At 48.6% G+C, this 27,208-nt stretch overlaps 1 protein-coding gene across 1 annotated transcript; it reads left to right on the top strand.

Moving 5' to 3' along the window:
• Positions 1-415: 415 nt before the first annotated feature.
• On the top strand, positions 416-27,081 carry VAX2 (ventral anterior homeobox 2). Its single transcript, XM_055400067.2, has 3 exons — positions 416-708; positions 19,078-19,265; positions 26,339-27,081. The coding sequence occupies exons 1-3, from the start codon at positions 471-473 to the stop codon at positions 26,777-26,779; spliced, it is 867 nt and encodes a 288-aa protein (XP_055256042.2). The 5' UTR covers positions 416-470; the 3' UTR covers positions 26,780-27,081.
• The last annotated feature ends 127 nt before the right edge of the window (positions 27,082-27,208 follow it).

The raw sequence follows: 27,208 nt of genomic DNA on the forward strand, positions 1-27,208 counted from the left end.
CGGTCTCGCCGGGGTCGCCTTCCTGGAACACTTTGGTTATTGATTCCGCTGAGAGAGCCGGAGTGCGGAGACTGCGATTCCCAGGGGACGAAGGGAGTGGGGAGGGGAGCAGGTTGGTGGTTGGGGGAGGGAGCTGAAAAACTTTAGGAAGGATGCAGGGCGTTCCTCGGTACCCCAGGGCCTCCTCGGCCTCCCTCTGCCGAGCTCGGCGTGCGGCTAGACTAGTGGTGGAAGAGGAAGGCCGACGACCCCCCACCCCAGCGCCGCTCCCTAGCGCCGCTGGGAGTCGGAGAACCCCGACTCGGGTCCAATCAGCAGGGAGGGGTGGGGCGGCCGGGCGGGGGCGGGGCCGGAGAGGGAGGAGTCGGGCGGGGGGCGCCGGGGGCGCCGGGGGCGCGAGGGGCGGGGAGGCGCGGGCTTGGCGGGCCCAGGCTGGCCAGGCGGTGGCGAAGGCGGCGGTGGCGGCCGGCATGGGCGATGGGGGCGCCGAGCGCGACCGCGGCCCCGCACGCCGGGAGTCGCGGAGCGCGCGCGGCGGGGACGGCGGCGGAGCAGAAGACTCGAGCGCTGATGCGGGCGGCCGCAGCCCCAGGGAGATTGCGGGGACCTCCGACTCCAGCCCTGCGGGCTCCAGGGAGAGCGGCGCCGACAGCGACGGGCAGCCGGGGCTCGGCGAGGCAGACCACTGCCGCCGCATCCTGGTGCGAGGTAAGGGACGACTCGAAGCCCTGGCCCACTGGACTCCCCTCCCTTCCTTCACCCGGGCCTCCGATCTTCCTGCAGCCTCCACCTCCCAAGTCCTATATTCATTCAGACGATCGTCGCCCAGTCATTCATTCAGCAAACATTATTTTGAGCGCCCATTGTGTGCTGGACATTGAGCTGAGTGCAGGGGACAAAGCGGCGAGCGGTACGGAAGAGATCCCCGTTTCACTGCCTGGAGATGCTCAGCTCTCCAGTCTCACCCGGGCGGGTTACCGTGGCGGGGGCCGAGATGCGAGTGTGGGATGCGGAGAGCCGAGTCCCCGCCCCGCGGCCCTCGCGGCGGGTGCGGAGAAAAGCGTCACGAGCTCTCGGCGGGGTCAGGGCGAGGAGGGACCAGCGCCCGGAACCGCCGGAGGAGCAGGCCCGGGCTGCGCTCAGCTGCCGGGCGCCTCCCCGTCCCCTGCCCAGCCCTGCTCACTTGTCCCGGCCTCGCAGGCGCTCGGGCTGCTCCCGGGAGACCGCACCGGAACGCAGAGGGCGGCGTGCGTCGCGCTCGCCCGCCCCGGCTTCGCTCTCGCGGTTCCCGCTTCCTCGCGGCGCCTGGGCCCAGCCGGCTCTCGGCGCGGCCTTCTCACGGCCTGGCTTCTCGCGTCTCTCCGATTCTCCCTCACCCTTCGCCCTGCTCTCTTCTTTCCCGGCCATTTCCCTCCGCCAAGCTCGTCTTCCCTGCCTTCCCTTCCTGCAAGAGTCCGAGTGCCCCGCTCTGCCTGGCTTCCTCGCTGAGAGGCTGCAGCTTCCCCGGCCCCCAAAGCCAGCCTCACGCCCACCTCTAGGCTCGCCTTTCGCCGGATCCGGGCCTCGCCCAGCGAGATAGGAGAAGAAAGGGTCTTGCCTTAAGCCCGTCCCTAGGCCGCGGCGAAGCCCGGGGTCTGTTTCCCCCACTATCCCAGAGTCCCGGACTGGGAGACGCAGCGGAAAGAGGCCGCTCGAGGGTAACGGCTGCCCCCGGTTCCTTCCGCTGCGTTTTTCTTGCCCTTTCTTTTTGATCGCTTCTCTTGCGAGCCTAAAGGCCTAGAAAGAACTCAGCCGGAGCTGATTTACTCGGCCACCGCCTAGGGAAGGGAGACGAGCACCAGGACCCCCGAGTCTGATCTGGGCTGGGCTGTGTGTGAGCTACCCACACATAGACTGAAACACCTTGGCCTGGTCGCTCACAGTTGCTGAGTCTGGGTGACTCTGGGAATGGGGGCTAAAGGTACAGCATGGAGGCAGCCCAGTGTGAAGTTGCCTGATGACCATCCTGGACAGTGACTCGGGGACTCTTCAGGAAACACAGGAAGCTCCAGGCCAGGTATAGTCACTCAGTGCCGTTCCAGGTCAGGCTTTGGGGGTCAAAGGACAGAGCATGGGGAGGTGGTCCCCAACCAACAGAGATTCCAACAGGTGTGTGGACCTCCTGGGCACTTGGGATTAAATTAGATCCATTCCATAGACTGTGGGGTGTCCTGTGTACAAGGCGTTTGCAGCCAGTTTGGAGCTCCGTTAAGGAAATCTGTAAGGCTTCCAGAAACAGAGAAATCAGCCTCCTAAGCCCACATTCTCAGATTAAGGACACTTACCACCTCACACTCCATCTGTGGGTTTTTCATTTCCTTCTGCCTGAACAGTTGTGGTTCTGTGCCCACCTACCATCCCTTCTGCTCTCAGATGGAATAGATTTTGTGTCTGCATGCGATGACAGATAACTCCCAGGTGTTGAGTCATAGAAGGCAGGATCAAAAATGATGCCCTCCAAGAGACCACCCACTCCAGGAGCAATCCATGGACTCCCTGCTGGATGTGGGGCAGCTAGTTTGCACTGTCAGGTGTCCTTTTCCAAATTCATGTAGGTGATACCGCAGTGCCATTACACTTAGACAACATAATGAAAAGAGAATACAGAGGAGACATTTATTCACTTAAAAGAAATAAAGGTAAATTCAGGGCCCGCATAAATCTCTCTGTCCTTTTCTATTTAACAACAAGGAGGTTATTACAGGCCTCAGATACCAGGGACGTCATTTACCACTAATCCCTCCTAGCCAGAGTCACCTGCGTCACTCTGGGCCCCACTGGGCCCAGGGCGGAGGCTCTGTCAGATGACAGGCCCTGCACTGGTGAAAGGAAGTCCGAAGCACCCTGGTCCCTTGCTGAATGTCCCTCCAGTGTGCTCTGAACAGACAGTACATTTTGCCCTTGACCTCGGAGGATCTATCCTCCCAAAGTACCCATGGAGGAAATCATAAAATGGGGGAGAGTAGGCAGTTAGTGTTGTTAAGTTGCTGGCGGGGTGAAGATTCTGGGAGAGAGCCCCACTCTCTCTGAGTCTTTTTTTCTGCCTCCTTTCCATTCTGCCCTTGCTCCCTTGAGGGCTCCACCCCAAGGTAGCAGACCTGTTGAGGGAGTCCCAAGATGCAGAGGAATAAGAGAAAGGCCTGGTGCTGGAATTACGTGAAGCTGATTTGGAGTACAAGTCTTACAGCCCTTTGAACTTGAACTAGTTTCTTTGCCTTTCTGTGACCCAGTTTCCTCATCTGTACGAAGAAAGCATAGCTCTTCCCTTGAGTGCCCGTGCTCAGGGTCAGATATGTTGTCTATAAAACTGCAAACAAGCAGCGGGATCTCCATAAATACTCTGTAGAATGAGAGGGGTGGGAGCTCCAAGGAGACTAAAACTGCTTCAGGCCGTGGGCCTCCTTCCTCAGAGGCCTCCCCCACCGCAACCCCTGGCTGCAGAGGCTGTGTAAGCGTTCAGAGGTGAGCAGCCAAGGGGACAAGGAATGGCTGATGAAAGGAGGCCCAGTGCCACCTTGCAGACCACACAGTGCGGCCTTCCCCAGTCCCCTTCGAGGAACCCTCGCACAGCCAATCGCTGAAGTTTCCCTGCCTCTGCAAAATGTGGGTCAGGGAGCCAGGGAGGCCGACCTGCTACAGCCCCTGCCTCAAAATGGAGGCCGCTTCATGCCATACATGGGCACAAGCAGGGCACCGAGATAACAGGGGTGTGACACAACAGGCAGCCCAGGCACTCCACTGAGGAAACAGCTAGGCTCCACAGGGCCCCTGAAGCCACCTCGGCTGCCCCACGCCTCTGCACGCACAGCCCGTTGACTGGGGAGGGACGGGGGTGGGAGATCCTTTTGTTTTATATTAACATTTGGAAAAGACTAGCCATGGGCCGGAAGCAGGTGGAAAGACAGCTGCAGCTCCAAGTTCGCTGCAGCCTGAGTGGTACTGCCTTTTCGGTGGAGCAGGGATCCCTGCAATCAAAAGAGCGGGGACAAGTCTCACCCCAAACCTCACAATCCATGCTCACATCTGCACACTCAGATGCATTTAGGTGATTCACACATGGACCTGGAGTCAATTCAGCAACGCTTCTGGACAGATCCTGGAATGGCCGTCCACCAGCCTCACCCACCCAGCAGATGTTACGAACAATGCCTAGCGCTGGTCCCAGCTCACCCAAAGCGTCCCTCTGAACTGCCAGTCTCAAAACCCCAGTCGGGCCTCCTCAACTCTGCACTGCCACCTAGGCCTGAGTCAGGCAGAGTTCAGGGGCACCCCCAGTGCACTCCTGCACCTTGTGACACCCTGGGCCTGACTCAGCACCCCTCCTCTGGTAACAGGCAGACAGGAAGACTGCGGGAATCCTCGGACTGAGTGAATGACTACCCCCTCCCCCCTGCAGCACCAACACCCACTAGCAGAAATGCTTTCTCCTGGGATCCTGATGGATGTGTCCAGGGCCTCTGGCTGTGGCTGAACAATTCCCTCTGTGGATGTGAGTTTGGGGCAAGGGGTGATTGAATTTAGCGGGGTCTAGTCCCCTGAGAATTAAGGGCAGTACTGGACCTGCGCTGCAGAAACGATTGGTGGAAATAGCACAGTGGCATACACCAGGACATGTTTGAAGATGCTGGGCAAGGAGCCAAGCCTTTTGGGGCTTGAGCTGGTAGCAAGCCAGGGAACAGACAAACCCCTTCTGCAGCCAGGTCTGGGCTCAGCTGTTGACCGGCATCACCTGCTTTCCAGTTGGATTTACAGCAGTCCCTGGACCCAGGATGACTCAACCTAGACCTGGCTAGCGTCCTCACCCCCCACCCAAGGCATGGCAACTCCACGAGGACACACCTGCCACCCCACCCACCCCCCCAGATGGGGAGTCTTGGCAATGGAGTCGGTGACCCAGAGTGTTTATTGGAAGGAGCCGCTGGATTGCAAGTCCCTGTGTCTGGGCCCTCTGGTCACCAGACCTTGGGACTGGAGCCTCAACATAAGTCTGTTAAGAGATAACCAGGACCATTCCTCCCAGGCAGTGGTTGAAAGCTTTAAATGATTCACGCAGGAGATTGTGCCTTGGGGATTTTGGTTTTAGTTTTATTTTGGGAGCTTGTGGGGAGTATTAGGTTGCTTTTTTATTTTCCTAGGATTGTTTTCATTTTTTGTTTGTTATGTTTTTCCTTTTGCTTTGTTTTTGGTGGAAGGACCCACATTCTCAAGGCGGGTCTACATGGACCCTATCATTTTGGGTCTTTATTTTCTACTTGATATCCATGCTCCCACCCCACCCCCAAGACACACACACACCCAGAAGGAGACCTGCAGACAAATGCGTCGTCTTGTTGGTGTGTCTTGCGTGCACACTTTCATTTTCTGGGAGCTGTGAAGGGCCTTCTGAGGCTCCTCGGGTTCTCAGCTAGTGCTGCCGCCCTGAATGGTCTCTTGAACTCGGGTGCCTGTGGACCCGCCGCCAGCATCCCGCGCGCAGCAGATACGCGCGCGCCCGCACCTGAAAGGTCAGAGCTTCTAGGTGGCCCCCGGGTGACCCAGCTGGGCAGGGAGGCTAGGACAGTGGGTGGTACTGGGAACTGGCGGGGAGGGAGCGGACTGCCGCAGCGCGCGTTCCTGGACCTTTGTTCGGCTTCACCAAACACGCTGAGTCTCCGCACAAACTGCGCACCCCTTGTAGAGAGACAGGGCTTCTAAGGCTCGCGTTGGCTCGACGCCATTTCCTCAATTAGCCCGACTCAAGTCTGGGGCCGAAGTATCCAACCCAAGCTTGCTCTCAGTTCGCTCTTTGATTTGTATTTTAAATGGGCGGCGAGGTGGGGGACGGTATAGGAAGCTTATGAATTTTGTCTGTATTTCCTGTGTGCTTAGTGTAAACTAAAGATCGGCCTGAGCCTCCTCGGAAAGCGGGTAGCGGGCTGCCGGCAGTGCGGCCCGCGGAGCTGCGTACCCCAGTGAGGAAACCTCTGACGGAGGCCGCCGGCGCCAGTGGGCCGACCCGGGGATCCCCGGACCCGGGTGCTTCGTGCGCCTGTTTCGCCCCACTCCGTCCGCATCCAGGAGGGAGGTTGGAGGGTCTCGGCTAGGGGTGGCAAGGTGGCAGTGGACACGGCGTAACGGGGAGGCGGCGCCAGGGCGCAATCTGGCCTACAAAGCCGAGGAGTGGGCCGCCCGGGAACAGCCAGGGCAGCGAGCGCGGCGGGTCAAGGCTGGGCGGGGAGGGGCGCGACTGTGAGACGCCACTGCCTCCCCCAACCCCAGGACAATCCCCCGACCCAGCTCACCCACGTTTTCCCATGATCTTGGCCTTCGCTTGCTAGTTGATTGATTCCACAAACATTAACGAGTACCTACTATGTGCCAGTGGAGTAGGAAATGGCACCTCACTCCAGTATTCCTCCCTGGAAAACCCCATGGACAGAGGAGCCTGGTGGGCCACAGTCCACGGGGCCGCAGAGAGTTGGACACGATTGAGACTGAGCAACGACGTGCCAGACCAACACGGTGGGGCTGCTGGCCGCCGACAACCAACCGAGAGACCATTTGGAGAGCGGGGACACTCGAGGTCCCTGGCCCGCCGGCGCGGCGGCAGGGCCTGGGTGGCGAGGGAGCGATGTAGGCGAGCATTTCCAGAAAGGAGGGTGCTGGAGCCGGGTCCCCTAGACGCCGCGCAGGGACCACGTAGGAGGCGGACACCACACCCGCCAAACCCTAGCGATCTCCCCAGACGCATTCCGTGTGCATACAGTAGGCACTCAGTAAATATCTGCCGAATGAGTTAGAGAAAGCAAAACCAACCCGGTGTTTCACTAGGTAGGAGGCCGCAAATCCCCTCCCCGGGAAGAACGTCTGTCCTGCAGTGACCTCCTTATTCTTTGACGTTACAAAGGCGTTGCTTACATGAAACGGTGACGATGCCAGAGCACAGAATAATTGTTAAACTAGAAAGTTGACGGCGGCCTATTTTGGGAATTTTGTGCAATCGTCAACTTCGGGGGCCACTGAAATATAAAACCTGAAAAAGCTCAAGTATGGTTCTTTTTACTCGTTCTTTGGATCCCCAGGGCCGCGGAGGCAGTCTGGAGGCAGGCAGCGTCTGGACGAGGAGGCCGGGCAAGAGCAGGGCCCGCAGGGCGGTAGTGAGTCTCCCGGTTCTCCGCAGCTGCTTGGGGGAGGTTCCGCTGCAGAGCCAACCAGGGAAATATTAATAATTAGGTTAATCTGCGCCCCTTCTCCCCACTCAATTCACAGGCCTCCATGTCTTGGCTGGAGCTTGAAATAACGGGGTAATTAAAGTTAGGTTTGTTGTGTTTTGTTTGTCCCACCGCCCATGGCAGAGCCAGCCAGGGTGGAAGACACCCAGCGAAGAACTGTAAGGCCACGCTCAGGAAATAGAGGGGAACAAAACAGGTAGAGCATTTAAATTCAAAAAGCAATATGAGGACTTCCCTGGTGGTCCAGTGGTTAATGCAGGGGGAATAAGGGTTCCATCCCTGGTGGGGTAGCTAAGATCTCACATGCTTGGTGGCCTGTGAAAAAACAAACCAAAATGTTTACAGAAATATTATGGTAACAAATTCAACAAAGACTTTTAAAATGGTCCACATGGAAAAAAAATAAGAAAAAAAGCAATATGGTCTCAAGGTTTGAAAAAAAAAAAAGCTGGTATAAAGCTCCCAGAAATAGCCACCATTCCTAGTTTCAGGTGTACTTCAGTAGATTTCTCCCTTCATATTCACATTACATAAGCTGTCTTGCGACTTACCATTAAAAAAAAAATTTCAACCCCAGGGGCCATCTTTTCTGCCCAGCCATTTCACACTGTTCCCTTTCTGCACAGTACTTCTTTGGAGGAGGAAAGCAGATTTTCATATTTTCTAGAAGGATGTTCCTGTTGTTTTCCTCTGGTACATTGAAACTTTGTAATTGTGAAAAAGTAAAACCAACCTAAATATCCAACAACAAGGGACTGGTTAAATAAAATTTTATTATAGCTGCATAATGTGGTACTATGCAGTTGTTAAAAATAATGAAGCACTTCTAGATGGAAAGATATTTATTGAATAAATTTTATCAGATGAAAAACAGCATTTTGCAGAAAATCCTACTTTTGTAATATATAACTTACATATTAATTTTTTCAATTACTGGGGAGTTTGAGAGCTTGAGAAATGAACTCCCAATGCCCAGGTCTTTGAGCCCTTGAGTGTTTGCTAAAGATGAATTCCTAGCAGTGGAATTGCTGCTTCAGGTCAGAGCTGCAGGGGCACAGCCCTCAAGTGTCATGGTGAAGCTGGTCACTGATCTCTCCATTCACAGCCTGCAGTCATAGTGTACAGTGATGAGATAGTTATTTTATGATCTTTTCATTAAAAGCTTGATTGAAAACTTATGTGGGAAAAAAAGTTACACTCTACAAAATTTAAATATGTTTCCTTTAATTTTAAAATAGTAATTCATTTGATTGAAACATCAAAAAGTTGTTTTAAGTACACATGAGAAATCTCTTTCCCATCCTTTCCCCCCATCCTCCAATTCCCACTGGGCTCAAAGGCAGCCATTATTTACTGCTTTCCAATATGTTATTGCAAATCATTTCTATGCTTCTGTCAGCCAGTCCATTATTTTTTCTTCCTTTTGCTTGTTATGCATATAGTCGTATCTATATATATTTTCCTGCACCTTGCTAATTTCACTTACCAGTGTATCTTAGGGTATAAAGAACTTCTGTTAGTTTTTTAGAAATGCATAGTATTTCATTTCTAGAGACTGGGTAGACCATAATGTATGTTATACCGCCTGTGCCCTAATGGTAGACATTTAGCTTTTTTCTTATCTTCTGTTATTATATACAATGCTACATTAAATGTGCTTGTTCCTTGGTCATTTACACATGTGTGGGTCTTATCTGTCAGATAAGTTCCTCAAAGTAGGTTACTGGGTCAAAGAATATCTCTGTAATTTGAAAGATAATGCCCAAGGGTCCTCAATAAGATGGTACCTACTCCCCTTAGCAATGCCTGAAAGTGCTTGTATCCCCAAGTCTTGCTATCACAGTTCACACTTTTTATCTTGATAGATGTTAAATTGTTTTTTCAGGGGAAGAAAAGTTTAGCAATTTAGACCCCCACCTTTGCCCTCTACCCATATTAGGCGTTATATATCTTACACATCTTTGCAAAGAAGTTCCTCGCTGGCATTTTAATTTTTATTCCTTTGATTATCAGTGAAGTTGAGCATCTTTTCATGTTTATTGACCAGTTGCACTTCTTCTGCTATCTATTAATTTATTTCATGTGACGATTTTAATTTTCAAATATTCCTTTCTTTATTGATTTTTAGAAATTCTGTATTGTGAACAGTGGCTCATTACTTTCGATATATGTTGCAATTTGGGGGGTTATAAATGGTCCTTTAATTTTTTTCTGATGTCTTGTTTTCTGAAGTATAAAATCTCTAATTACAAAATCAATCCATGCCGTTTTGCTATATCATGTAAAAGTTGCAATTTCTTCATTTCCCCCACATAATACACTTCTACTCCCAAGATGCAATCTCCCAAACTTTCCCTAGACATTGAAAAACATAAATAAGTTATAGATTGCAAGAGTGAGGTTTTTTTTGCAAACTTATTTTCTTCATTTAATAGATCCCTTTCAATCTAGAACTGCCTTGTTATTTTTAACAGTTGCATAATACTATATTATGCAGATATAATAACATTTATTTAACCAGTCCCTTGGTGATGGATATTTAGGATGGTTCTACTTTTTCACAATTACAAACAATGCTTCAATGCTTTGTATCCTAATTTGAACAGATTTATTAAAGTTCTCATTTATGAGACAATATGAAAAATATGAAAACAAGTGAGACATTTTATTATAGTAGGGAAAAGTTGTTAATGTTTCTAATTGTGACAGTAGTATTGTGATTGCTTTTTAAAGATATGTATAAAATGATTTATCAAAAACATTTATAAAAATGTTTCTGGATGAAGTCATATGGTGACTGGGATTTGTTTAAAATTATAGGGAGATAGACGAGCTAGGATTGTTACTGAGTTTATAATTGCTGAAGTTGGAGAATAGGTATATCACAATTCATTATACTTTCTCTCTTTCTCTTCTTTTTCTCTCTCTTTTATTTTGTATGTTTGAAATTTCTCATGATAAAAATTTTAAAATAAAAAACATCATTTCACATATATCTGGTATGCATATAATTGCAGGGTAAGTTCCTAGAAATGAAAAATTTAAATCCAAGTATATACACTTAAAATTGTGATTGATATTTCTAAACACCAAAATGTACTAATTTATACTCCTGGAGATTGTGTATAAATATACCATTTCTCCCTCACATCCTCCCAACCCAGGATGTACTTAGTCTTTTAGAGCAGAATCTTTTCAAGTGAAAAAAAAATCTTGTTTTAGTGGTGTTTTTGATTACTAGTCAGGTTAAGTGTATTTTCATATACTTATTTTTTATGTTTATTTCCTCTTCTGTGAATTTTTCATTCATATGCTTAGCCATTTCTCTATTGGCTTACTCATTGTTTTCTTATGTTGTAAACTATTTATAGACTACATAAATATATGACATATATGTAACATATGTAAACATACAAATATGCATATATTTTAGTATATTTATATAGAAAGAAAATGATCCCTTTTTCTGTGACATATGTTGCAAACATCCCCAGATCTTTTTCATTCTTTTTTCTTCTTTTTCTTTTTTAACCTTGCTGTGAGTTGGGTTGTTGTTTGTTTGTTTGTTTATTTTTTTTTGACTCAAATTTTTTGGGCTTCTATGTTTTAGTTCTCAACTAGATAGTTCTTCTCCGACCAAAGGTAACAATATTACATATATTACATATAATGTATATGTTATATATATATTTAGAATACTCTTAAAATTTTTGTTACAAAAATTCAATATATGTTACAATTTTTGAGTTTATAATTTGTCTTTTATTTTTCTTTCTCATGTATTTTCATTTCTAAAGTATAAAATATTCTTTTAATTATAAAACCAACTCAGGCTGAAATGAAGTGAAAGTTGAAAACTCTTCATTTACCCCACCCAAGGCACTTCACTCCCAAGATATAACCTCCTAGACTTACTTTAGTAATTGAAAACATAAATGTGTAAGTTATATATTACAAAAGTGGGATTTTTTTCACACTGCTAAAATAGTCTATTTGCAGACTGTGGCAGTCTTTGCAAAACCAAATAATAAAGAAGTACATGAAGTAAGATGGGGGAACTCTTTCCTTCCTTACCAGCTTCCACTCCACAGAGTAAACAGAAAAGAGGTGTGCATCCTGCCAGATTTAATTCTGTATAGGTATAAGCACATGCGCACACACAGGCACAGTTTGCTTTTGCCTTTTGTTCTTTATAAAACTGGGCTTGTACACGTGAACTTGTTTCCACGTAGCAGTATATAATGGACACCCATTCAGGTCAGTATATGAAGGTGTACCTCATCTTTGTTAATGTCTACACAACAGCCAAAGGCATAACTCTACTGTGGCTTCATCAACAGCGTTGCTATTGATAAACATACAGCTTTTCCTCTCTCCCACCCCTTCTTACAAACTGCTACAAACCGTGGCTCTTTATGAAATATACAATATTTCTCTGGGGTAGAAACCTCTGTAAATTTTCTGAAACAAAAGAACTATACATTTTTAAATTTAGCTAGGCATTGTGAAATTGTCCTTCAAGAAAAACTTTTCCTCTATTAACCTATATTCTCACCAGTGGAGCTTGAGAAAACCTATTTTCGTTCACCTTTGCCAGTACAATTTTCCCAGTCTGATAAAGTATCTGAAAAAAAAAAATTCATCTCTTTTCTATTCTAGCTTGCATTTTCTGTTAAGTCCCTCTGAGAGTATTTTTTCATATTTATTAGCCACTAGTATTTCTTCTTCTCTTAGTAACCCTTTCATATAATTTGTCCAGTTTCCTACTGGACTGCTTGACTTTATTCGTTAGACTATAAAGGCTGTGTGTGTACTAGACATTAAGGCTGTTATGCATGTATTATTAATATTCTCCCAATCTGTCACTTTTCTTTTAACTGTCTCTCAGCCTGCAGCCGTTTTTTTCTCTAGGTACTCAAATCTATTATTTATTTTTTAAAACTCATCAGTGTTTTTATTCCACTTTCAGAGATTTATTTATTACATCTAAAGTTTTAATCCATCTTGTATATATTTTTGCCTGCAGTGTGAGATAAATGACTTTATTCCAGATGATGCACCAACTGTCCAAAAGCGAGGTCTTGAGTAATCTTGTCTTTCCTCTAACTAATTTGAAATTTCATCTTGATAATATTGCAGTTCCTCATATAGGCGTGGATTTGCTTCAGAATGCCAGCATCACCAGTTTAGTTGCTGTAGATTTGTAATATACTTTGCTATGACGGTAATGCAAGAATTCTCTCCTCATTCTTGCACTTTTTTCTCAACTGTTCTTCCACTTTCAATGTGTCCAGTAAAATGGAGAATGAGGTTTTTTTGTAAGGAATTTTCATAGTGATTACATTTCATTTGTAGATTAAGGCAGAAAGGACATTGTTACAGTTAAAAATCTGTGTTCAAAGCTAATCATGTAAAGAACTGCCTGGGTGCTACCTGCATGAAGTCTGGGTGGGACTTTGAGGGGGTCTACTGGGAGAGGTAGTGGGAGAGGGTCATTGTTGGTGCTGGAGGTCAGGAGCATTAGCTATCTGTAATCAGGCAGGAGTTACCATGTCTCGCATGGCAAGGGATCTTTGGGTGGAATTCACTCTCCCTGGTACCCCGGAGGCTCACCCGTCTTTGAGGAGACCTGAAGGACAGCAAAACTCAGCCTTCATTCCACTTAGACTTATGCATTTCACCCTAACAAGACCCTACCCACCTAGAGGCTCTGGAATTAAGCTGTCCCTCTTTCCTAGTGCCCCCGCCAACTCCACCTAGAAAAGCAACAATTCAGAGAAGAGGGCTCTATCAGTCGGAGGGACTAGATTTTGCTGCAGGGACAACCTCAAATCTCAGAGGTTTAACAAATAAATATAGTTCTAAGTCACATGATGAGTTCATCACAAGTGGGCAGGGGCTTGTCTTGGTACTCAGAAACCCAGGCTGATGAAGCTTCAGTTTGACTTCTGCCTCTGTGACCATCCCAGTAGAGGGAAGGAGAGGTGGGAAATCAAGACCTGGCTTTTGACATGTCCCCTGAAAGTGACTGCATCCCTTCCTCTTGACTAAAACAAATCGTGTGGCCGTATCTGATTTCAAAGGGCAGAAAATGAATGCAATCCTACCATGTGCCTGGAAGGAATTGGAAACACTGGTGAGCAGCATCCTTGGTTTATCCATTAGCTTGACTTTGATGAGCGGTCTCTTCTGCTGGTCCTATCTAAAACAGAAAGCACAGAAACATTGACTATTGGATGTTAGCTATTTGGAGAAGGTCAGAAACATCCCATTGTTTTATTTTCTTCACAGTGTTTATCATTACCTTACATATTAGATTTTTTGTTTTTGTTTTGTTTATCTGCACTGGGTCTTCTTTGGGGTGTGTGGGTTTCTGTAGTTGCAGTACTCAGGCTCAGTTGCTGTGTGGCACATGAGATCTTAGTTCCCCGACCAGGGATTCAACCCACATCCCCTGCACAAGAAGGCAGGATTCTTAGCCACTGGACCACCAGGGAATAGTCTCCACATATTCTCTACACATTCATTTTTAATTTATTATCTGTCTCTCTCCCCAGTACAAGATCTACGTGAACAGGGACCTTGTCAAATTTGCTCATTTCTATATCCTCAGACACAAGAATACTATTTGCCACATAATAGGCGTTTATTACAGCTTTCCTGGTGACTCAGACAGTAAAGAATCTATCTGCAATGCAAGAGACCGGGGTTCAATCCCTGGGTCAGGAAGATCCCCTGGAGAAGGGAATGGCAACCCACTCCAGTATTCTTGCCTAGAGAATCCACGGACAGAGGAGCCTGGCAGGACACAGTCCATGAGGTTGCAAACAGTCGGACTGACTGAATGACTAACATGCAAGCATTTTTAAAATTTAAGTTGAATGGTTGAAAATACACAGTTGTTTTATTTACATAAATAGGATATACTATTTATTTTCTTTCACTTAATATCAGTTCATATGGATACTGCCTCATTCTTTTAAATTGCTACATGGTATTTTATAAAATATGATTGGCATGAATGTATCATAATTTGTTCATCTGTATCCCTTACGGGAAACACTCAGGATGCTTTCAAATTTTCAACATTTTGAACAATGCTGCAGCAAACAACCTTATGTATACCTTGGAGCACATGAGTCTGTGCTTAAAATAAAACTGCTGGGGCAGTAGTTATGTGCTTCTATATACCTGACAAATGCATTCTTGAAAGATTGTGACAATTTATGGTCCTACCACCAGTTAATGGGAGTGTGGAATCACCAACAATGCATCTTTGCTTTATTAATCATCTACTAATGTCTCTCCAGGGCTTCCCTGGTGGCTCAGAGGTTAAAGCATCTGCCTCCAATGCGGGAGACCCGGGTTCGATCCCTGGGTCGGGAAGATCCCCTGGAGAAGGAAACGGTAACCCACTCCAGTATTCTTGCCTGGAGAATCCCATGGACGGAGAAGCCTGGTAGGCTACAGTCCACGGGGTCGCAAAGAGTCGGACACGACTGAGCGACCGAACGGAACGGAATGTCTCTCCAATCTTATGGGAGATTAAAAAATTATCTATTGTTGCTTGGACTTGCATTATTCTGATTACTGTGAAGCTGTGTTCATCTTTTCACATATTTATTGGCCATTTGGTTATCTTTTCTGTGAATGGCTCACAAAAATTACTTGACCATTTTTTCTGTTAGACTATTGCCCCTTTTAAAAATAATTATTCTTAATTGTATTTTATATATTTTGGATATTTCTTTGCCTTTTAAAAAGGATTTTCAATTGTGTATTTTGTTTTTATCTTGGTTTTGATGCTTTTGTCATATGAAGTTTTTAGGTGTATTATAGTTGAAAACATCCTTTGTTTTTCCTTTATAGTCCAGGTTTGCATCTTGCTTGGAAAACTCTTCCCAAGCTTAGGATTATAAAAATGTCCTTGTATATTTTCTTATAATGCCTTCATCATTTTATAGTCTACAATTTTCTCTCTATTCCATTTGAAACATTGTTCTTTATGGCATCAGACATGAATTTAACCTAATTTTATTCCAAATGGATAATTTATGGTCTTCAATCTATTTAACTGCATTGAGAGACTAAACATAGAATGTTCCCTTTATCATGAACTCTGTCACTCTGTATCAGTTCAGTTCAGTTCAGTCGCTCAGTCGTGTCCGACTCTCCGCATGACTCTTAATTCTATACTCCTTATTTCGTTTTTTCCCAGTATTCAGTAATTTGAATCCCACCATTACCATTTCTATTATATCCATGTTTCACTTATTTACTTAATATTTTAGCAAACAACAGCAACAAAGATAAAACATGCCAAGAGGTTAGAATGATGTTTTGTCACAGATACTGACAAATCTGTTTGTGGAAAGAATATTTTATATTTTCAAGTGAAATGTCTCCTTTAGCTTCATGCTAAGTATGTAAAATAATAGATTTAAATTTGTTCTAATAAACACTAAAATAACTGCATAACTTCCAAAATGACAAAGATTTATTTATGTATCATTTTAAATCATCTTAGAAACTACAAGTGAAATGCAGGTGCACTTGGGAAGCTGCTCTTGTATTCTTTCCACAGATTTGTCAGTTTCTGTGACAAAACATCATTCTAACCTCTTGGCAAGTTTTTGTTGTTGTTGTTGTTGTTATTAATGTCTTATTTTGAAATAATAAGAGAATCACAAGAAGTTGCAAAAATTGTAGGAAAGCCCCATGTATCTGCAACCTAGCTTGTCACAATGGTGGCATCTTATATAACTATAATACATGATCAAAATCCAGAAATTGATATTAATTCAATATAATTAACTAGACTAATGACCTTCCTCAGATTTCACCCATTTTTTGCATACACTTTTTTCTTTGTATAGAGTACTGTGACATTTTATTACACTTATAGATCCATATAACCACCACCGCAATCAAGATTCAGAACTGTTTTGACGCCACCAAGAAACACCATCATGCTATTTACCCCTTTGTAGTCAGTCTCCCTTCCCTAACCCCTGGCAGCACACATCTGTTTGCCACCTCTACAACTTTGTCATTTTGATAATGTAATATAAATGGAATCATATATCACGTAATCTGAAGGACTGCCTTGAGTTTTTCACTCAGTGTGATTTAATTGGAGATGTATCCCAATTGTTGTGTCTGTCTGTAGTCATTGCTGTACTACGGTGTGTTTATCCATTCACCCATTGAGGAACACCTGAATTGTCCCCATTTGGGAGCTGTTACAAATAAAGCTGCTGTGAATATCCCCCTGCAGGTCTGATGTGAACCTAAGATTTCGTTTTTCTGAGATAAATGCCCAGGAATGAGATTACGGGGTTCCATGGTTAATATAGATTTAACCTTTTAGGAAACTGCCAGGTCAGTTTCCAGTGTGGCTGCACCATTGTACATTTCCAGCAGCAATGAACGAGGCATCTAGCTTCTTGGCATCCTCACCAGCCTTTGGCACTCTCACTCTTTTTCATTTTCTCTCCTCTAATCATTTTTCTCCTGGTTTCATTTTTCTCTCCTGATGGCTAGTGGGGTTGAACCTCTCTGCATGTGTTCATATGTACGGCCCTTTGGGCTTCCCTGGTGGCTCAGAAGGAAAAGAATCTGTCCACAATGCGGGAGACCTGGGTTTTATCCCTGGGTTGGGAAGATCCCCTGGAGAAGGAAACTGCTACCCACTCCCATATGTGGCCTGGAGAATTCCATGGACAGAGGAGCCTGGCGGGCTATAGTCCAAGGGGTCGCAAAGAGTCAGACACAACTGAGTGACTTTCACTTTTGGGATATCTGGGGACAAGTCTAAGGTGCTTGGTTCCATGCTCCTGCCTCTCCTGGCCCTGTGGAGGAGGGTTGCTTCCAGGGCAATGACGGGCCTGTCAGAAGATTCCATTTTCTACCCATGACATCTATAACCTATCTCTTCACTTAACCTATTAACTGAATCACTAAGAATTACTAAAAGAGGGTATTCATCAAGTAAAATGAAGGTGTTTCTAGAGTTTTTTAAACACTGTCAGTATGATCTTGGGTAGGTACTTATAATGTGTTCCTCCGTTTCCCCATCTCTGAAATGGGGATAATCACAATTCCAACTTCACTGAGACATGGGGAAGGTTTAAGCACTTAAACTGTGCCTGGCCCAGAGCACGCAGTGCAGAGGTGTCAGCTATTACTGTGAGCGGCCAAGGCTGCTAAAGCTTCTGACCACATTGCAAACTCGCACTGTGCACGCCCTCTAGAGAGGGGCAGAGTTCCTGCAACCTTGGAGGCTTGCTTTGTTACCTCTGCCTGATCAGGGCTGCCTTGAGTTGGTAAGTTTCCCATTGACACTAATCTTCCTTCGTAATGGCAAATTACTGTTTAGCTGTATTATTATCAACAGCATGTGTTGGGGGAGGTTTCATAAATCCCAGGTGGCACAACTGTAAAAAATCCGCCTGCCAAGGCAGGAGACCCAGGAGATGAGGGTTTGATCCCTGGGTTGGGAAGATCCCCAGGAGTAGGAAATGACACCCAACTCCAGTGTTCTTTTCTGGAGAATCCCATGGGCAGAGGAACCTGGTGGGCTATGATCCATGTGTTAGCAAAGAGTCAGACATGAGCACACACATGAAATATGATGCTGCATATTTCCACACTCTAAGTTTTGACATAAAATTTTCTAATAACTAGATTTGAAGCCATCAGTGTGTGTGATTCAAACATGGATCATCTTTGCCCCTGTACTTAAGGCTGATATATATATATATATATTTATAATCCACCCTGCTTTAGCTGAGTTTCTTTAAGTGGGACTATCTGGCAAATGTTAGCTGCACATTTTTCAACCTCTCTTAAGTAGGCTTCAAAATACTGGAGATGCCATGCATGGATGACATTGGTCCGGGGACCAGGAGGGTGGCCCTGCTGTTCAGGACTCAGCACACAGGGAGTGGCAGAAATTCCCCCTCTGGAAGGCACCCCAGCAGCTTGGTGTGGTGGCAGTGGTCCTCAGGCTCCTCCTGGGGATCCCAGCTCCACCCACACCAGCGAGCCTCTTCAGGGACCCCAGGAGAGTCTGTGGATAGAGTGAGCACCCATGCATACCACACACACACACACACACACACAGGGCTTAAGACCTGGCTCTGGACATCTCCTCCAGTAAGCCTTATCTGTTTGATCATATCCAATTCTAAACCATCCTCTGCTCTTGAGGACTTGGTATTTTCTCTTTACATTTGTTTCTTAGTCTGCTGAGGAAGAGAACCCTGGCTGGGGCAGAGTGAGTCCCTTCTGCCCAGGCTGGATGATAAACCTGACATTTGTACTGAGGCCCATTCACACACATACACCCATTAGATACAACATATTGCACTGGGTGATTGAGGAGGCTAGGCTCACAGAGGCTAAGCAACTTGTCAGAGGTCACACAGCCAGGCCCAGAACTGAGGAGCTTCCCATCAGATCTTGCCACCTCTTTTTAATTTATTTATTTATTGTACTTTTGGCTGTACTGGGTCTTTGTTGCTCTGTGCAGGAGGCCACTCTCTAGTTGGAATGCTCAGGCTCTCGTTGTGATGGCTTCTCTTGATGTGGGGCACAGGCTCTAGGGTGCCCAGGCTTCAGTAGCTGTGGCCCACAGGCTTAGTTGCTCTGAGGCATATGGGATCTTTGTGAACCAGGGATCGAACCTGTGTCCCCAACATTAGCAGGCAGATTCTTAACCACTGGACCAGCAGGGAAGTCCCTCACAGCCTCTAATTAAGATGTTCATTGGTGGGTTACATCCTCAACTAGTGAACTAATTTGCCTCCTTTCATGACCCCTGCAGATGCCAAAGGAACCATCCGAGAAATTGTCCTGCCCAGGGGCCTGGACTTGGACCGGCCCAAACGGACCCGCACATCCTTCACGGCCGAGCAGCTGTACCGCCTGGAGATGGAGTTCCAGCGCTGCCAGTATGTGGTGGGCCGAGAGCGCACTGAGCTGGCCCGCCAGCTGAACCTCTCCGAGACCCAGGTAAAAGGGCAGGCCAGGCTACTCCACCGCTACCCTGGCAGTCCAGGAGTGCCCTGGGGTGTGAGACCTGTGGGCTGCTGCCCAGAAACATCTATTAGGGAAAGGCTTAAAGTGACTGGTAAACCAGAGCAAACACAGTGCTGACAAGAGAAAGTTGGCTTTTGCCAGTGGGGGTGGGGTAGTGGGGCACTTCTGGATCTATCCGGCCCTTTGGATGGAATTTGGGGAAAGGCCAGAGAGACAGGAGAGAGGGACATTCAAGATGCAGGGAGTGGTTTAAGGGGGTGTTTGGTGGAGGGAGCCTGCAGAAAGGCATGGGGCAGGGCTGGCTTGCTGGGAGCACAGGTTCAAGAGAGAGATGAGGCATTACAAATGAGGGTGGGGACCTCTCATCTCCACATACTGGGCCTTTTCGCATCCTCCCTTCATCCCAGTGAGCTTCAGAACCTCCTGTTGGAGAGAAAAGGTCTGAACGCCCCCTTCACCCAGGTAGGGCTTAGCACTTAGCAGTGGTCTGCCCAACCCAAAGGAAAGACTTTTGTAAACTGAGCACCTACTCTGTGTGAATGGAGGCATTTCAGACTGGGGGTGGTTCTTGTTCAGTCACTAAGTGTGTCTGACTCTTTGTGACCCCGTGGACTACAGCATGCCAGGTTTCCCTGTCTTCCACTGTCTCCCAGAGTTTGCTTAGACTAATGTCCATTGAGTCGGCGATGCTGTTTAAGCATCTCATCTGTCACCCCCTTCTCCTGCCCTCAATCTTCCCCAGCATCAGGGTCTTTTCCAATGAGTCGGCTCTTTGCATCAGGTGGCCAAAGTATTGGAGCAGTATTATTCAAACTAATAGATCTAAATAATACTGATAGTAGTAGTGGGAAATTCCCTGGGGGTCAGTGGTTAGGACGCCACACTTTCATTGCTGTGACCTGGGTTCAATCCCTGGTCTGGGAATTAAAATCCTGTAAGGGTGTGCAATGCAGTCAACAAAAAAGTGGTAGTAATAATAATAATACTTCCCCAATACTTATTGTGCCAAGGCACTGTTCCAAGTTAGTTTTGTTAGTTTGCTAACCCCTACAACCCTGTGATTCTAGCAACCGGTAATATCCCATTTTACCCAGGAGAGGTTATTATGCCCAGGGTCATACAATGAATAAGTTCCAGAACTAGGATTTGGACAAGCAATCTGGCCCCTTTATGCTGCCTGTATACTGGGCAACCATGCTGGAGCTTGTCATAAAAAGACTCGGAGACTCTAAGTCTAGCTACAGATAAAGAGCTTGAGGTACCAATAAATGTATCAAAAGGGCCAAACCAGAACTCATGAAAGGAAGAGGAGAGGAAGGAGAGAAGGAAGCAGATGGGTCTGGGGAGGATTGGGGAGGCTCTCCTCCCACCGCCCACTGCCGCCCTGGCCTTAGCACCCCCACCCGACCCGGCAGTGAGGTCAGGATCGCGGCTGCTGGGAGGGGCTGCTGTCTTGCACGCCACCTCTGTAGAGTCCCAAACAGCCCAGCAGATGGCCTGGGGCATCTGGGCCCTCCCTCTAGCTGAGCTCAGCTGGGCTGGACAGCCAGGCTTTGTTCAGGAGGCCTGCAGTGGCCAGGCGGGACAGAGCTCCTAGAGGGAGTCAGGGAGACCCCCTCAGACCAGGATCTGCGGTGTAGGCCCAGGGTCCCTCATCCTGTTTGGCCTAATTTCCCTTTGCCTCACATAGTTTACCCCCCAACTCCCCGCTCTGAAACTTTCTTCGCAAGGGCACCTCAGATGCCCAGGCCAGCAGCTCCTCCTCTGACCTCATCCTGCCCTGCCCTGCCAGTACAGGCCACCTTCATCTGTTCTTTGAGGCCAAAACCAAGTCCCTTCTCTTCCAGGAAGCCTCCCCTGAGGCTGCTTGACCTCACTGCAAGACCTGTTCCACATGGCTTGACCTGTGAAGTGTGGTGTGTGTGAGTGTCTGTCTGTGTGCGTGTGTGTGTCTGTGTCTGTCTGTGTGTGTGTGTGTCTGTCTGTCTGTCTGTGTGTGTATCTGTGTCTGTGTGTGTGTGTGTGGTGGTGTGGTGTGTGTGTCTGTCTGTGTGTCTCTGTGTGTGTGTGGTGGTGTGGTGTGTGTGTGTCTGTCTGTCTGTGTGGTGGTGTGGTGTGTGTGTGTCTGTCTGTGTGTGTGTCTGTGTCTGTCTGTGTGTGTGTATGTGGTGGTGTGGTGTGTGTGTGTCTGTATGTGTCTGTGTGTGTGTGTGTGTCTGTGTGTGTGAGTCTGTGTGTGTCTGTGTGTGTGAGTCTGTCTGTGTGTGTGTCTGTGTCTGTGTGTATCTGTGTCTGTGTGTGTGTATCTGTGTGTGTGTGGTGGTGTGGTGTGTGTGTGTCTGTGTGTGTGTGTGTGTGTGTCTGTGTGTGTGTGTCTGTCTGTCTGTCTGTGTGTGTGTGTATCTGTGTCTGTCTGTGTGTGTGTGGTGGTGTGGTGTGTGTCTGTGTGTGTCTGTCTGTGTGTGTCTCTGTGTGTGTGTGGTGGTGTGGTGTGTGTGTCTGTCTGTGTGTGTGTGTGGTGGTGTGGTGTGTGTGTGTCTGTCTGTCTGTGTGTGTGTGTGTCTGTGTCTGTCTGTGTGTGTGTGTGTGTGGTGGTGTGGTGTGTGTGTGTCTGTGTGTGTGTCTGTGTCTGTGTGTGTGTGGTGTGGTGTGGTGTGGTGTGGTGTGGTGGGCACCAACCTGTATGCATTTCCCCAAAGCAAAAATGTATTTGAAGGGCACGTCTGCTCTTCAGGCCTCCGTGGGGAGCCCAGCATACAGCTGGGCACACAGTGGACCCTCAAAGAGTCCTTAACTAACTGATTATTACTTGCCAGCCTCCTTCCTCTTCCCCTGGTCCTGGAGTTTGGCAGACAACATCCAGTATTACTAACCCTGAGAGTTTCCTGTGTGCCAGGCATTGTTGTAAGTGCTAGACGTGTTCTAACTCGTTTAGTCGTCACCACAAGCTCGTAGAACAGGTGTGAGGTTTTTCTTCTGACACTATGTGGTATGTTCCCACACCAACAGCAGCCAGTTCTCCAATACCAGCTGGGTGTCCAACAATGCAACTCAATTCAGTTCTGACCTTAACTCCTGGAGGTAACACCCACGCCACAGGTTATGACCAGCTATACAAGGCGGGTTCCCACACCCTCTTCTTAGGCTTGATAATTTGCTAGAATGACTCACAGAACTCAGGAAAACTCTTTACACTCTATTTACTTCTGCAAATGTATTTATTATGAAGGATGCATGCATATATGCTGTGCTAGGTCATCTCCGACTCCTTGTGACCACTTTGGACGGTAGCCCAACAGGCTTTTCTGTCCATTGGGATGTTTCAGGCAAGAGTACTAGAGTGGATTGCCATTTCCTGCTCCAAGGGATCTTCCCAACCCAGGGATAGAACCCACGTCTCTTGTATCTCCTGCATTGGCTAGGTGGATTCTTTACCCACTGAACCATCAGGGAAACCCCATTATAAAGGATACAACTCAGAAATAGGCATATAGAAGAGATGCATAGAACCAGGTTTAGAGGGGAGAGTTCAGGGAGGAAACATCATTGTTCAAGAGTCTTTATAACCCAGTCTCCAGCTCCACTAAGTTTCCTGGAGGGAAGGGAATGAAAGTTCCAACCCTCTAATTACAGGTCTGGTCTTTCTGTGACCAACCCCCATTCTAAAACGAGGGGTGCACCCTGAGTCACCTTGTTAGCATAAACTCAGTTGCGCTCAGAGGGGACTGGTTATGAACCTCAAAAAGCTCTGGACCAAGAACCAGGGACAAAAACTAAGTGTACTTTGTTTTAGTACAACAGAATGGCTCTTTATTATTTTTATATTAAAGAGAAGGAAACTGAAGCACACAGAAATTAAATAACATGCTCAAAATGTAAAGCAGGCACATTCATTAACTCATCTAATCTTAATAAAAAGTTACCTTTCAGGACTTCCCTGGTGGTCCAATGGTTAAGACTCCAAGCTTCCAGTGTAGGGGGCGCGGGTTTGATCCCTGCTTAGGGAACTAAGTTCCCATAGGCCACAAAACACAGTCAAAACACTAAAAAAAAAAAAAAAAAGATGACTTTATGAGTAATATTATTCCCATTTCAGAAAGTTGAACTCAGACTAATTACCTTGCCAGGTTTATAAGGCTAGAATTTTGTGGAATTCTCAGCATATTCACCCGTGCATGTGCGTGCACGCTCAGTCACTCGGTAGTTTCCAACTGTTTGTGCCCCCATGGACTATAGCCTGCCAGGTTCCTCTGTCCATGGGATTTTCCTGGCAAGAATACTGGAGCAGGTTGCCGTTTCCTCCTCCAGGGGATCTTCCCCACCAGGCATCAAAGCCGAGTCTCCTAGGTCTCTTGCATTGGCAGGTGGATTCTTTACCACTGGGAAGATATATTCACCCATACTCTTGGGCAATATATTATTGACTGCCTGCTGCGTACCAGGCGCTGTTCTAGGCAGGCCCTCCCCTCCCTGTTACACTCAGGACAGGACAGGACGGGGCCCCTGGGAGAGCTCCTCGTGGGGGGCAGCACCGTTACTGCCGCTCCCTTTGTACCTGCTTGCCCTGTGTTTGCAGGGAGCGGTCAGTCTCTCTCCTGCTACATCTTCAGGGTCCAGAGGGAAGGAACCATGACCTCTGAGTCTGTCCTCCGCCTCCAGGTCGGAGGTAGGAACAGGGAAGGTGAGCAGTACACCTCACACCGAGTGTGGGCCCCAAGGATTTCGTGTTTGATCTCTGCCACAACCCAGGTGTTTTTGTCCTTATCTTAAAGATGAGAACTGAAACTCAAGGGTCCCTGGGGGTGGTGCCTGGCCTAGAACCCAGAAGACTTCCCAGCAGGGGAAAGGATTACAGTGACACACAGAGCCACGTCCCCAGGGATCTGGCAGGACCTCTTCCTGGAGCAATCAAATTCCAGTGTGACTGACGGTCACATCCTTCAGCCAGACTCGGCCGAGTCATCCTTCTTCCTTGACTGCACTTCATTGATAGCCGCTTCAGATGTCACCCCTTTAGAGGGGCCGTGTTTGGCACCCACTGCTACGCCGCTGCCTCCCCGCCTCTCCTCTCCTTACTGTGCCCCCTTTCTCTCCACCAGTGTCCCCAGAGCGCCAGCCCACAGCTGGCGTCTGTGCATACCAAGTTAATACAGAAATGGAGAGGACGTGTTTAGAAATACACAGAGCAGTTTTCCTGATAACTCACTTTAATTGTATTTTACGAAAGTATTGGTCCACAACAGATTGGAAACGTTAAAAAGTGACTCCTCACCACGAATCGTCTTAGAGATGCTGCTCAAAGCACTTCCTGCCACCGACAGCCACGTCTGTTCGCTTGTATTTGTTGTTGATCATCTGTCTCCCCTCTACCCTGTCCACCCTACATAGCAAGGATCCTGCAGCCTAGAACAGCGCCTGGCACACGTGCTGTGCGGGCTGAGTAGCTCAGTCATGTCCGACTCTTTGCGACCCCATGGACTGTAGTCCACCAGGCTTCTCTGTCCATGGGATTCTCCAGGCAGGAATACGGGAGTGGGTTGCCATGCCCTCCTCCAGGGGATCTTTCCAACCCAGGGACTGGATGCTCAGTCCACATCTGCGGAATGCATGAGCGAGTGAGTGAATGCAGGAGTCAACCTCAGGTGGACCCCCTAGCTCCCTGGTCACTTTCATTTATCGAAAAGCAATCCAATCCTGTTGAAAATAGCCAACTCATATGCATTTCAGAATTTTTCTTCTCCCCTCTCCTCCACTCAGAGCAGGCATGACCCACTGCTGGAGGGACGTGCAGGGGAAGAGCCCTCTAGAAAGCCTCTAGAAAGGAGGGGGGAGTGTGCTACCCTCCCCCACCGGGGTCAGGAGTGCAGGGAGGGTGGCGCCTTTGGGCCTGAGGAGCCTCATGGCCAGAGGCCTTGGCTGGAGGGTCGGTTGCTCCCACAGGGGGCCTGGTAGGCATCGTCCCAAGCAGGCTCAGCTCTGCCCTCATCCTCTCCCGGGCCAGCCTCCCGGCCCTGCTCTTCCTCCCCACCTCTCCTTCAAGTTGCAGCGTCCCTTCTGTCCTCCCTTCTGCCTCCCTTCTGTCCTCCCAGGCTGAAGGAAACTAGCGGGTCTCTCCATGCTTCTCTTTCCCAGCCCTCCATTCCATGGCCCCCTGCTGGCACACTGCCCAGCCAACTACCAGCCTTCCGGAACCTCCCAGCCAGGAGCAAGGGAGCCTCTGCTCCTGGGGACGTGGATCTGGGTGCTGCAGCAATTGACAGGCTTGCCAGCTGGGGAGCAACTGTCAGTCCCTCCTCCTCAGGACTCCCAACCTGCCTCCTTGGGGAGCACCCTGTCCTTCCCCAGAGAGGGGAGAAGATCCCATCACCGTGAGGGGCCCGCAGAACTGACCACTGAGCTGGCCTGCCCTTCCTTTCCTTCTACAGATGAGGAGGGGGTTGGAATGCTACGTGCCAGGTGCCTGGTGCTGGCAGAGGGCAAGTTCTCCTCCTCTCCTCGGCCTTGAGAAAGGTCCCTGCTGTTTGGTGGCTCCATTTAGGAGGTGGGATACTTGGCACCACTCTGTCCCCAGTTTGGGGAGTGTGGTCATTGGAAGTGTCCCTCACCATCCTGACATGCCCTCTTATACTCGGGGTCATGTTGAGAGGTGCTTATAGGTGATGGGGTGGGAGGGGGCTGCCGAGAGGTTCAAATAGGGGGATGGCCAGATGGGCTAGGGAGCTCCCTTCAGAGGCGGGGCTAGGGGTGTGGGGGTGAGACAGGAGGAAATGGGGGTGGCTGAGAGTGAAAGGTGTGTGGGCCAAGAGGCGAACCTCATCTGTGCCCTCCCTCCATCCAGGGGTCAGGGTAGCCGTGGAGGGGTGCCCATGACTTGGGGGCCAGGGTCTCTTGTTCCCCTCGCCAGGCTGATGCCGGGAAGATCCTGATGGCAATCTGACTGCTTTTCTTCCCTCTCACTGCACCCCTGCTCCCCCCACTCCCTGGCCCCACGTTGCTCGCCTGTCCCCTCTCCCTCACGGACTCCCCTCCTGTCGCTCCGCCTCAAGGTGAAGGTCTGGTTCCAGAACCGCCGCACCAAGCAGAAGAAAGACCAGAGCAGAGACCTGGAGAAGCGGGCATCGTCCTCGGCGTCCAAGGCCTTCGCCACCTCCAGTATCCTGCGACTGCTGGAGCACGGCCGGCTGCTGTCCGTGCCCAGGGCCCCCAGCCTCCTGGCGCTGACCCCTGGCCCACCGGGCCTGCCTGCCGGCCACAGGGGCACCTCCTTGGGTGACCCCAGGAACTCCTCCCCACACCTCAACCCGCTGACCTCGGCCTCAGCATCACCCCCACTGCCGCCCCCTCCGCCGGCGCTCTGCTTCTCCACCGCCCCGCTCCTGGACCTGCCTGCTGGCTACGAACTGGGCTCCTCGGCCTTCGAGCCCTACAGCCGGCTGGATCGGAGAGTGGGCAGCCCCGGTGGCGGTAGCAAAAAGGCCAACGCTTAAGTCTCCACCCTCCGTGTGACACTGAGTCCCCAAGCACAGCACCACCCCTGCCTCCTGGGCCCAGAGACAGAGGGGGCAGCCACACGCCCTGCCCCATCACCCCCCAGCTCAGAGACTCTCCAGTGGACAGCGTTGGTCCTGCAGCTTGTGTGTGTGTGTGAGTGCGGTGTGTGTGTGTGTGCCTCTCACTGAAATAAAAGGAAAACAATGACAAGAAGGGAAATGGAGTCCCCACAGCATGCCACTGCCTCAATCCCCTCTCTTGCCCCTCCAGGGGAGGTAATCAGGCTACGGGTCTCCCTGACGGGAGAGGCAGAAGCTGGGGCCACGTTCACAGCCGGGGAATCTGGTACCCACCTGACTCCTGCTCCCAGTTCAAGCTCCCACCAAGGTGTTTCAATTCCCATGGTAGCACCATCCTTGCTTTTG

This window comes from Moschus berezovskii, chromosome 11 (genome assembly GCF_049115385.1).
Source record: "Moschus berezovskii isolate FMDL1 chromosome 11, NW_MosBer_1.0, whole genome shotgun sequence".
NCBI lineage: Eukaryota > Metazoa > Chordata > Mammalia > Artiodactyla > Moschidae > Moschus > Moschus berezovskii.